The 12,369-nt window shown below is 41.0% G+C and overlaps 2 protein-coding genes across 2 annotated transcripts; one reads left to right on the top strand and one right to left on the bottom strand.

Annotated features, from left to right (window-relative positions):
* Positions 1 to 2,834: 2,834 nt before the first annotated feature.
* Positions 2,835 to 6,588, top strand: LOC122063244 (receptor-like protein kinase HSL1). The gene is made up of 2 exons (XM_042626947.1): positions 2,835 to 5,630; positions 5,799 to 6,588. Exons 1-2 carry the CDS (start codon positions 3,038 to 3,040, stop codon positions 6,188 to 6,190), a joined length of 2,985 nt encoding a protein of 994 aa, XP_042482881.1. The 5' UTR covers positions 2,835 to 3,037; the 3' UTR covers positions 6,191 to 6,588.
* A 4,011-nt stretch (positions 6,589 to 10,599) lies between these two features.
* LOC122063243 (serine/threonine-protein kinase-like protein ACR4) lies at positions 10,600 to 12,103 on the bottom strand. The gene has a single exon (XM_042626946.1). It carries the CDS (start codon positions 12,083 to 12,085, stop codon positions 11,081 to 11,083), a length of 1,005 nt encoding a protein of 334 aa, XP_042482880.1. The 5' UTR covers positions 12,086 to 12,103; the 3' UTR covers positions 10,600 to 11,080.
* Between the last annotated feature and the right edge of the window lie 266 nt (positions 12,104 to 12,369).

Raw genomic sequence — 12,369 nt, 5'->3', positions numbered from 1 at the left:
ATGTTATCATAGATGGGGTGTTTTGGCTGAACCACCTGTCATTTTAATATTTTATGCTGTAGAAGGCTGGATTTGGATGTTGTATGATATTAGTTCTAAATGTTTGAGAATGACTATGCAAAGAAATAGCACTAGATTATCAAATTAAGACATACCATCGTTAATATAGAATCTCTTATTTGTGGTTGCCAATTATTTTTTGATAAGCTTACGATCTTCAGTTTAGAGATGGTTGCAAGTTATAACAAACCGATTGTGAACCGTTTTATAAACCGTATGGAATAAACCGAAACCGAAACCGTTTAAAATCGTGAAACCAACACCATTTAGAAATCGTGGAAACTGAAACCATTTACTAAACGGTCATGGTTTCAGAAAGTGGAACAGTTTAGTAAATGGTGCGGTTATGGTTTTAGTCAAATAAATGTGAACCGAACCGAACTGATCTGCACCGTTTAAACCGAAACCAAACCGATTAACACCCTCATGATTGCCCAATTGGTCTCTCGCTCTCTCTCCTCTATGGTTTGAGGAATCAGGTTAACCTGTATCATGGTTTCAAGTATCGGCCGTATCGGATTGATATCGACTGAGACCAATCCTTGATCCCTGACCGATTCGGATTAGTTTCTGTATCATTTCAAAGGTAAAATAGTAAAAATCTAGTACTTAAAAAAAAAAAAAATAGAGGTAAAACCGACTGACATCCACCGATCCGATCCGATCCTTTGGTATCATGGTTTCAAGTGTTGACTGTATCGGATCGGTATCAACTTAGACCGATCCCTAATCCTTGACCAATTCGAACGGTTTCTGTATCGTTTTAGGGGTAAAATAGTAAAAAATTAGTACTTTTAAAAAAGAAACTGGGGTAAAACCGATCGACATCCACCTATCTGATCTGATCCGATCCGATCCATCGATATCATGGTTTCAAGTATCGGCCGTATCTGATTGGTATCGGTTGAGACCAATCCCTGATCCCTGACCGATCCAGATCGGTTTCTGTATCGTTTTAGGGGTAAAATAGTAAAAAACTAGTACATTAAAAAAAAAAAAGGTATAAACCGATCGACACCCACCGATCTGATTGGATCCGATCCAAATCGGTATCGGAATACCGTCCCTCAAATCCTTGGCCGGTATTGACTGGATTAGATTTTTATCAGCCTTTATCAATCTTGATTCTTGGTCGATATTATCAATGGATTGTTATGAATAAAGGGTAAATGGTAAAAAAGTGACTTTCAACATAAAATCAAAGATATTTTTGTTCAACGTAAGGTGATCTGAATTTATCGGATCAATATTGGCCTTGATCGATTCCATTCCGGAGTTATTAAACCTTGCTCCCTCCGGAACAAACCATAAATCCTTGAGATTTGGCACACTGTGGAAAGATATCATGACTGGCAGAATACTGAGGGAAGGTAGAGTGGTCCGGTTGGTAAAAGTGAAAACCTGAGGAGTGGATAAAGCAATTTCTGTTGTGGAATAGGAATCAACCATTCCTGGCAAAGGAAAATTTAATGGTTTTGGAGGTGCGGCGTGCTCTGCTCTCTCTCTCTCTCTCACTCTCACTCAAGTCATTTGTTCTTTTTGGCGAGAAAGTATTGGAAAAGCGAAACTTTGGACAAATGCCACTGTTCTCCCACTTTACTGACACTCACCAATATTTCCAATGGATCCCGGTTCCCATCCTGAGATAACGAAGAGGATTTTCACACCAAATCCCAATCGGTAAGTGTAACCTAATCGGCTCACCTCACTCCCTCGATCAGTTCCTTTAGTTTTCAGTCGTCATCTTTTGCTTTCCCCCTAGAACCACTGAATATAGGAAAGGGAAAGAAGCTTACCAAGGTGGCTGGGCTGGGTGGTTCACCTATTTTCTATCATGTGACATGTTTGGTGTGATCAATGATTTAGTTATCGGTATTGCTATTTGTGTCGGTCTTGACCATCGATCTTGAATTATTCGGTAACGATTAATCTTAACCTCCATTTTTTTATAAAAAAGTAAGTATTTGTTTTTATGATTTTACCCTTGTTCCAATATATACCAACAGCTAACCTCAGATTGGTCGGGTACTGGGATTAGTTTTAGCCCATATCAATACGATTTGAATGGTGAGGCAGATCTGATACCAATATCTAAAACTATGGGTGAGATTAAAATTTGATAGACCCATGCCCACATGTCAAATTATAATATAACCCTAAGACTTCATGCTCACATGCTATATTACAAAAAAAACTAATAAGTTGACATTACAAAGAAACTAATAAGTTTATCAAGTGGTAAAATAAAAACATTGAAAAAAAATAGGATTACCACTTCAAAAATTCATGGATATACATGCACGAAAGATAAATTATTAAATTTAAGATCGAAATAGGTTGGACAAAAGAATAGTTGGAAAATGACCCACTTAATGTCTATCCATAACAATGATCATGATATGAATTTAGGAGAACTCAATCTTATAAACCAACTTATAAGGTGCGAAATGATATGCCTGGAGATAGGTTGCATTTTCCTAATAACTTAATTTCGACATTAAATCATTCTTTTCAGACGAAGATTGGAGTTGAGGATCGAATTCTTTGATACCACTAATATGAAATTGGGAGAACCGATATACTGAAAAAATTAGAAATTTAACAAACAAAAATATAACAAAATACTGAAACAAATATGAAAGGAATATCCAACGCATGGGGAACTCTCTCATGTACCTGTCGCTTGAACGTGACTGTCTTCACAATTACCCTCTCGTGTCTCATCTACACTCTTCCCACTCCCCAGTCCCCACCCCCTCCTTCCACACCCCCAGTCCAATCCAGTCTAGTCCACCCTGTAAATACAACCACGACAGACCCCTTAAGTCCCTGTCTTCTTCACACGTCATTCCTCTCATCTCTCCCTCCCTCGAGATTCGTAGTTGCTCTCTTACCTGATAAACATTAGCCTATTCTTCTTCTCTCTCAAGTGGTATTAGCTTCATCGTCTTCCCCTCTCTTGAATCGAGAAGCAACAATGCTTCTTCTGCTGCTGCTATGGTTTCTTTTTCTCTCACCTAATCTGGTTCTCTCTCTGAACCAGGAAGGTCTCTACCTGCAACAAGTCAAGCAGGGCTTCGACGACCCAGATGGAGCACTCTCCAATTGGAACGACAGAGACGAGTCGCCATGTAACTGGAATGGCATTAAATGCGACTCCGTCACCGGTTCCGTCAACTCGGTCGACCTTTCCAACACCGACATCGCCGGACCTTTCCCTACCCTTCTCTGCCGCCTCCATAATCTCTCCTTCATTTCGCTCTTTAACAATTCCATCAACTCCTCCCTCCCTGATGAGATCTCTACCTGCCGGAATCTCCAGCATCTCAACCTCGCCCAAAACCTCCTTGTGGGTCCACTCCCCTCATCCCTCTCCGACATCTCTAATCTCCGCCACCTGGATCTCACCGGAAACAATTTATCCGCCGATATTCCGGTGACCTTTGGCCGATTCCCGGAGCTCGAGGTGCTCTCACTCGTCGGGAATTTCTTCAATGGAACCATCCCGTCGTTTCTCGGAAACATTTCTACTTTGAAACAGCTTAATTTGTCTTACAACCCATTCTCCCCGAGTGAAATCCCTCCGGAATTCGGTAATTTGACTCGTCTTGAAGTTCTCTGGCTCAGTCAATGCAATCTCGTGGGTCAGATTCCAGACTCGCTTGGTCGGCTTCAGAACCTGCTGGACTTGGACTTCGCCATGAACAATCTTCATGGTCCCATACCCCTCTCGATTACTAACCTTTCCAGTGTTGTACAGATTGAGCTCTTCAACAATTCTCTATCAGGTGGGCTACCTGCTGGGATGTCGAATTTGAAGGCGTTGCGGAGATTGGATGCTTCCATGAACGACTTGGAAGGAACGATTCCTGATGAGTTGTGTGCTTTACCTCTGGAGTCGCTCAACTTGTATGAAAATCACTTGGAGGGAACTCTGCCTGAAAGCATTGCCATGTCTCCAAACCTGTATGAATTGAAGCTTTTCGGGAACCGGCTTACTGGAGAATTGCCTAAGGACCTTGGGAAGAATTCCCCGTTGAAGTTGATTGACGTTTCGGAGAATGAATTGTCAGGAGAAATACCTGCAAATTTGTGCGCGAAAGGATATCTTGAAGAGCTTCTTCTTATCTCTAATATGTTCTCTGGGCAGATTCCGGAAAGCCTTGGTCATTGTTGGAGCTTGACCAGAGTTCGATTGAGGGGTAATCGGCTCTCCGGTGAGGTTCCTGCGGCGTTCTGGGGACTACCCAATGTGAATCTACTTGAGCTTGTTGGGAATTTGTTCTCTGGTGGGATATCGAAGATGATCTCTGGGGCCTCTAATCTCTCTGTTTTGCTTATCTCGGAAAATCGGTTCATTGGAAGCATACCCGATGAGATTGGAATGGCGGAGAATCTCGTTGAGTTTTCTGGTAGTGATAACCAACTTTCTGGGCCTCTCCCTGCAACATTAATGAGGCTCATTGAGCTCACCAGGCTGGACCTTCACAATAACGAGCTTTCCGGTGAGCTTCCGTCTGGGTTCCGGTCGTTAAAGAAGCTCAATGAGTTGAACCTTGCGAACAATGAGCTCTCTGGGAAAATCCCAGCTCAAATTGGGAGCATGCCCGTGCTCAATTATCTTGATCTCTCTGGAAATGTTTTCTCTGGTAATATTCCGCTTGAATTGCAGAGCTTGAAGCTGAACAGATTTAATTTGTCAAACAACCACCTCTCTGGAGACCTTCCTCCTCTGTACGAGAAAGAAACTTACAGGGATAGCTTCTTGGGCAATCCGGGCTTGTGTGGGGATCTGCCGGATCTCTGTTCCAGGGGAAGTGAAGCTAGGAACCAGGGTTTCGTCTGGCTGCTTCGATCAATCTTTATCCTTGCTGGTATGGTATTAATTATTGGAGTTGGCTGGTTCTACTGCAAGTTCAGAAATTTCAAGAACGAAAAGAAGGGTATTGACAAATCCAAGTGGACCTTGACTTCGTTCCACAAACTGGGTTTCAGTGAATACGAGATCTTGGATTGTCTGGACGAAGACAATGTCATTGGTAGTGGAGCTTCTGGGAAGGTCTATAAGGCTGTACTCAGTAACGGAGAGGCAGTTGCTGTTAAGAAGCTCTGGGGAGGATCAAAGAAGGGTATTGATTGCAGGAATATTGAGAAAGGTCAGGTTCCAGACGATGGCTTTGAGGCAGAGGTTGAGACATTGGGGAAGATCAGGCACAAAAATATTGTCAAACTATGGTGTTGCTGTACTACCCGAGATTGCAGGCTTCTTGTTTATGAATACATGCCAAATGGAAGCTTGGGTGATCTGCTGCACAGTAGCAAAGCAAGCTTGTTGGATTGGCCAATTAGATATAAGATTGCAGTGGATGCAGCCGAGGGGCTCTCTTATTTGCATCACGACTGTGTCCCTCCAATCGTCCACAGAGATGTGAAATCAAACAATATATTGTTGGATGGGGAGTTTGGGGCTCGGGTGGCAGACTTCGGAGTTGCCAAGGTTGTTGACAAGATTGGGAAGGGACAGAAATCCATGTCCGTAATAGCTGGTTCATGTGGTTACATTGCTCCAGGTTCGTCAAGCTATTTCATTTCCTTGATCCACAGTGCTCAGTTTTATTATTTAGATAATCAATTATTCTACTGTGCACAGCTTTGTATCTTTTCTTTGTTAATTTTTAGCTGATTTTACACTATTTGATAGCTTTTCCCTGAACTTATTATCGAATTTGATGATGCAGAGTATGCGTATACTCTTCGGGTGAACGAGAAGAGCGACATATACAGTTTTGGAGTGGTGATTCTAGAGTTGGTTACTGGGAGACTCCCCATTGATCCCGAATTTGGGGAGAAGGATTTGGTGAAATGGGTGTGCATCACTTTGGATAAAAAAGGAATTGATCATGTGATTGATCCAAAGTTGGAGTCCTGTTTCAAGGAAGAGATGTGCAAGGTCCTCAATATTGGTCTCCTCTGCGCCAGTCCACTTCCCATAAACCGCCCCTCAATGCGAAGGGTGGTTAAGATGTTGCTGGAAGTGTGTCCTGAGAGCAGCAAGGTCAGGAACCAGAAGGATGGGAAGTTGTCTCCATATTTTTATGAGGATACTTCTGATCAAGGAAGTATAGCTTGAGATTGTTGTGCATGATTTTCATGAAGTTATGGAGAGAAGAGACAGCAGATGGTTTGCTTCATTGTTCTTCAATCAGCTAGTTCTTCATTCTCTCATGGTCTTTGTTTCATGGGAGAAAGGAACTTGGGAGAGTTCTGGAGAGAGAGAAAGAGACAGACACAGATGTGAAGGATGATTTGGCGATTCATACTGTAAAAATTAAGTGACCATGTCAAAGTATTTCTTCAACACACTTTGAGGAGTTATCCAAATGTAGGTAGCTGCCACAAATTGAGACTGTGTGCTCTTCAAAGTGATTGTTTAGCATTGGCACTAGTGCTGCTAATGTAATTGTGTTAGTAGTAGTACTAGTTATGAAAAATGGTAAAAGCTTCAATGGGATTTCACTATTTGTCTTCCTGGTCTGATCTTTAATGTTGCTTGTAAAGATTAAATGGCTCCTCTACTTTTCAATCCTTATTCCTTTGAAATTTGGGAGAGCATTGGCTTACATACCTCAGGGGCACTTCACCCATGTGGCTGTGCAGCTCTACTTAATGTAGGTAGATGGATGTTCTTATGTTGATTCTTCTCTTTGGTCCCTCCCATTAAGTGTCCCATGGCCCTCTTCTCTTCTATCAGAATCATATATGAAGTCTTTTAACGTGTCTACGCTCCAAAGTTGTCTAAAGAAGTTCCAGTCTATGCAAAACAATAAGATATTTTTTGATGAATGCAGAAAAAGATTCAACTTTCATTTTCATTGAAAAAAGAAAAAGGGTTTGCTGGGCATTAAATACTAGCCATGCAGGGACTTCAAAAGGGTTGCTTGTTTCTTTAATTGTTATTCTCTAATAAATTCTGAGAATTTTGACCCCAACTAACTCTCTTGCTGTGGTTTTGGAGAAGGGAAGAGAGAGAGAGAGAAAGAAAGAGGGGGGGGGGGGGGACACTTAAATTTGTAATTTTATATAGATAAATCTCAACTTCCTGCTTTCTAGGGCAAGTCTGCTCACCATTAATTTCAGTTGGAGCTTTGAATTAGCTCTTCTATTTCTTTTGTTTTATCATACCGCAAAGGTACTTTATTTCCTTGAGGGGTGCATGATGTCTGCCTGTGGGCCTGTGGCCCTGTGGCCCTGTGCAGACTGCAGAAATTTTAAATTTAACCCAACAGCTTTCTCTCTCTGACTATGAAGGGGGGAATGGATCTCTTACAGTGAAGGGGGGGGGGTTGGTTAGTTGAGTAACAAGGCCAAGGTGACTCCAGAATCTTCATCATAACTACTTAGTTGGCCAAACAGTGGCTTCATACTTAGCCAATATTCATGTGCTGAGTTCTCAGTTCTTGTCTCTCTGCCACGAGCTAAAAGAATCCTTCTTTTTTTCTGAGCTATTTCTTAATCAAAGTTTTACATTTTCACAGGATCACATTTGGTGGTACCACTTACCAGTACCAGCAAAGGGAGACACTTTTTTTTGGAATCCTCATTGCACTAAAACTCGTGTTCAGGTCGATTTCATTGATAGATTACTTGTAGTTCACGAGGGAATTATGTCCTGCATAACAGAGTTCATAAAAGGAAAAAAGGTAATGGAAGATCATGGCGGAGTGGATATATTGTATAAAGAAAGGATCTCTGTGTTGACCAGCTTTATTCGATTATCTAAGAATGGTCCCCTGTTAGCAAATCTGAAATGTTAGTTACGGCATTATTAAGGTCGGACATGGCCACCAGACCAGAATTGGAGTGAAAGGACAATGTTGAAGGACATTCCTCTCCAGCCCAGCGAAGCATAGCCCACCAGGAGGCTTAGAAAGACCCATTAAGTAACCCACCAAAAACACTCATGACCTGTCTCAAATCTATAAACCTTTTGATATCCTGAAAAATCCATATTAAAATAAATTTTCCTCATTTTGGATTTGGAAGATCAAGTTTTCCCAAGGCCACCGTGAATGAATTTCCATTTACTGAGTGGGCATTAGATGTATACGGGAGTTATTTGGAGTATTTTGGAAAGCTTGTAAAATCCTATAGGGGTTTGTGAATCTTAGGATAAAATGATGAACCTCACTGCATGGTCATGCCACTGAAATTTGTGAAGCACCTCCTAAATGACTGTTGACCTTGTTATAATCATGCAAAAGCTAGGCCTTGACCTAATATGACATCAAACAGAGCTGTTTAGAGTACAAAGATTCATGTTGCCGACTACGTTTAGGTGAGATGACCCAAAGATGTTGCATTACCTATTTCTTTTCTTTATCTTTTCCCCTTTGCCTCTTCTTTCTTTAATCTTTTCTCTCTTCTTTCAATATTTTTGCCCTTTGGATTTGTCTTCATTGTTTCATCAATTAACTAGGATACCTATGGAGAAAGTTTTTATACACCATCAGTGTATCCCACACCCACAATCTTTGGGTCATTATTAATCCCCCTACTTTGAACCTATCCCACCACAATGATGGGCTGGTTGTAGAGATTCACTTCATACTGACATTCTAGAGAAACCACCCGAAAGCTGTTTCCAAACAACCACATCGCTGCAATGTAAATTTTCCTTGAATTTAAGAAAGAAGAAAAGAAAGACAAATCCTTAACCTGTCATCCTAACTCTCTTAAGACATTTGAGCAAGTGGATGGGTTTGTGAACAATTGAATGTATTTTAAAAAGTAGGTATATTATATTGGGGGTTTCATTGGTCGGGCTGGTTTTAGTTAGGGATCGAGCTTCGTCATTTTAGGACCTCGCAGTGTGAGCGGTTTATTTTAAGTACTTGGCCTCATAGGCTAGGCATGGTCCATTTTATAAACAGTAGATCGGGTTTGGGTACCGATCTTTAATCGGGCTATCAATTGTCGAACTAAATGGGCCTTAGATGGGCTAATAACAATTTATGGTAAACAATTTATGATTGGACCACCACAACCATATCCAACCCCCACTAAATAAATAAATGAATAATGGTGCCAAGTAATGTGAAGATCTCAAATATTATTAGCATTTTGTTGAGGGGACCCTTCACTACCATATAATTTACATGAAGTCATCAGTTATGGAATTCAGAAGAGGATTCGCAGCACAAACAATCAAAATTTTGTGATATGACAGGGGTACCCACAATTGGTTGAAGAAACATTTTATTCCATCTTAGAAGAGTATACAAATGAATAAGACCAAACCATCATGATGAATGAAGAGCTTCATCTTCAAGGACAGACTTTTCACTCAATATGACACTCCCTTGCCCAGATCACTTCATTTACTGCAGCATGATCTGCTCTGTACCTCCACAATAGGTAGATTGATGGATTCTTGTCATTTCTTCAAAATTTAAATTATCAGTGACCAAGGTTGTGTTTGGTATGCATTCATGGAATGTATTCTGTGAAAGAACACGTTCTAGAATAGAAAAAACATTATTGTTTGATATGCATTTCTATTCTCAAATTCTAGAACGGCCCACGAATGAGCCCAGGAAGGAGGCCCATTTTGTGATGCCCTTTTCGATCCATTTTGTGTTCTCCTTCTCTTCTGTTAGTGAAATAGCAATGATTTGGTACAGATGTTAGCGGAATAGGAATTTATGAAGCCAAGCGAGTGATTTCTCTTTGGATTCTGTAATTGTTGCATCTATTTTGAGGATTGCAATACGAGTCATAAGACCCACTAGAGGTATCCATCAATTCTTTTCACCCTATTTCTTGTTGTTCAGGCTTGTGAGTTGTGACAGATGCAGTAATACTAGAACCGGTTTAACTGCCCAGTTCTTGTCAATGGCTTTGAGGTTTGGTAACTCAATGATTGAATGGAAGGTTTTTGCTGAAATTACTGAGCTGGGCTTGGTTTATTATGTGAAGATCGGGGAGACTATTTTAGTGCGTCATTTTCTTTTTCTTGAATTGGAGTAGCTATCTCGGTGATGGCAATGAAGAATACGCACCAGCTCGCCCTCTTTTGTGTTTTGCTTTTAGTTTTCAATATTTAGTATTAGTCTATCAAGTGTTCGATGAAATGCTTCAGTATTTTTAAATAGCCAAACATGTATCCAAACGGTGTTCACATTCTTAATTAAAAATGCATTCTGCGTTTTGAGAATGGAAATACATACCAAACACAGCCTACACATACATAAAAAACTTGAAGTCTATATGTATCACAAAAATTAAGGTCCTGATTGAATTCAGATGAAACACAAACGAAGCTTCTTTGCACCTAATTGTACTACTTCAACAATGCCAGACAAATATTTATCATAGCTTTATCATCATTTTGCGTGGACACACATTTCAAGCGGTTCTGAACTATCGAATGTGCACTGAACTCTCTCACATGGGGGAGGAACCCTATCCTTGTGTTTGTATGTGTTTGTATGAGAGCGAGAGCGAGAGAGAGAGAGAGAGAGAGAGAGAGAGAGAGAGAGAGAGTTGCAACATACATATACAAATCACGTACACCACTGACAGCTCTATCACCAAGAGAACAAACTCGGGTGGAATGTACAGTATGAGAAATAAGCGTACCCAAATAATGAGATAATCAGCCAAAATATTTCAAGTGTGGATCAGGTTCTTGTATGAGAATGGTTTTTGTATGGACTGATTCATACAGATGAAATTCATCAAAGAATTGATTATGGAATAGATTCTAACTGTGCAGATCAATCACCGTACAAAAATGGTTATCAAATGTTCCTGCCTTTCCTGCATGAAAAGATATGGCTTGCCGACCAAATGACCACTCACCGACCAAGCTTTCCATCCACCAATACCCAAAAGTTTTCAGATCAGTGGGCTCTAAAATGAGGAGAGCTTGGTTTTGGGCTGACTAGATTTAGATAAACTAAACCTTACTGCTCTCACGGTTCTCACACTTTGTCATCACTTGGTGTTTGATCCCAAGTAATCAAGTAGACAACTCCATCTCCAAACTATTCAAAATAGCTGCCACTTGAACAATAGTGGGTCTGTTGTTTCTACTGTTACCAACACAAGCTGTGGCAACCTTAGCTAATCTAATAAGAGGTTTCATATCAGAAGGAACTACCATCCTAGGGTCAAAAACCTCAACAACCCTCATAGCCCTCATCAAGGGCAAAGCCCACTTAACAAGCAACCCTTCTTCACATCTCCTCCCACTCAAAAGCTCCAACAAAACAACTCCAAATCCATAAACATCACTTTCTTTACATGCCTCTCCTCCCTCTTCCCAATACTCATCATCCACATATCCCACAAGGCCACCTCTTTCTTTGGGGTTCAAGAAAGATAACCCATAGTCACATACTCTAGGTCTAAGATTTAAATCAAATAAGATGTTAGAAGGCTTCACACATCCATGTAATAAATGGGGTGTCATCCCCTCGTGCAAGTACTCGATCCCTCTGGCAACACCAGCTGCAATCCTGAAGCGGCGCCACCAGTCTAAGAGTGGCACACCACCGCCGGAGTTTTCATGTAGGTAGAATTCTAAGCTCTTCATACCCATGAACTCCATCAAGATAATTCTCTCTCCTGGAGCCTCTGAAAATCCAATGATGGGTACAACGTGAGGGTTGTGTGCTAATGAAAGGGTCTTCAACATTGATGAGAACCCAAAACCAGGATTGCTCAAAACCAGCCATGATTTGATCCGTTTAACAGCAATTACATCTCCATTGGTCATGACACCTACATATACTGTTCCAAGACGACCTTTCCCTATAATCCGGCGATGGCTGAAGCCGTCGGTGGCAGCATCGACTTCAATTAAGGTGTACGCAGAGGCACAAGGCTTGAGAGGGAGAGCTTCTTCCGAATCCATTCGTCTTCTCCTGCAAAGAAAGATGAAGAAGAGCATAACAAGGACAACCAGAGTTGTAGAAACAAATGCTAAGACCACATTGTTTGCAATTTTGGGGCTACGTCCCATTTTTCCCTTTGATTTGGTAGGACAGCTAGAGTTGAACTAAATATAAACAGAAACAAAGAAAAGGTGGTAATGGACTTGTATAGGAGATGGAGAGATGACTCATAAAGTTGAGATTGGTTCGGTCTTACTGAACTTTTGAGGTTGGAAGAAAGTTATGCCAAAAGGAAGGCAGCTTAGAAAAATATGGTCAACCGTAATGTGTACGCGCTTTCACTTTGAAATTTCGGGTGGATCGGTGAGGTTGGATTTCTACTCTTCTGGTCTTGTGATATTGGTTGGGACTT

This window comes from Macadamia integrifolia, unplaced genomic scaffold (genome assembly GCF_013358625.1).
Source record: "Macadamia integrifolia cultivar HAES 741 unplaced genomic scaffold, SCU_Mint_v3 scaffold1260, whole genome shotgun sequence".
Lineage (NCBI taxonomy): Eukaryota > Viridiplantae > Streptophyta > Magnoliopsida > Proteales > Proteaceae > Macadamia > Macadamia integrifolia.
The sequence above is the reverse complement of the archived record's forward strand: the minus strand, read 5'-3'. Positions and strand labels throughout refer to the sequence as shown.

Excerpts from the sequence above, each read along its gene's own strand:
- LOC122063244 (XM_042626947.1), top strand. The coding sequence starts at position 3,038 with ATGCTTCTTCTGCTGCTGCTATGGTTTCTTTTTCTCTCACCTAATCTG. Across the intron at positions 5,631-5,798 it reads ATGTGGTTACATTGCTCCAG|AGTATGCGTATACTCTTCGG; the intron begins GTTCGTCAAGCT and ends TTGATGATGCAG.
- LOC122063243 (XM_042626946.1), bottom strand. The coding sequence starts at position 12,085 with ATGGGACGTAGCCCCAAAATTGCAAACAATGTGGTCTTAGCATTTGTT.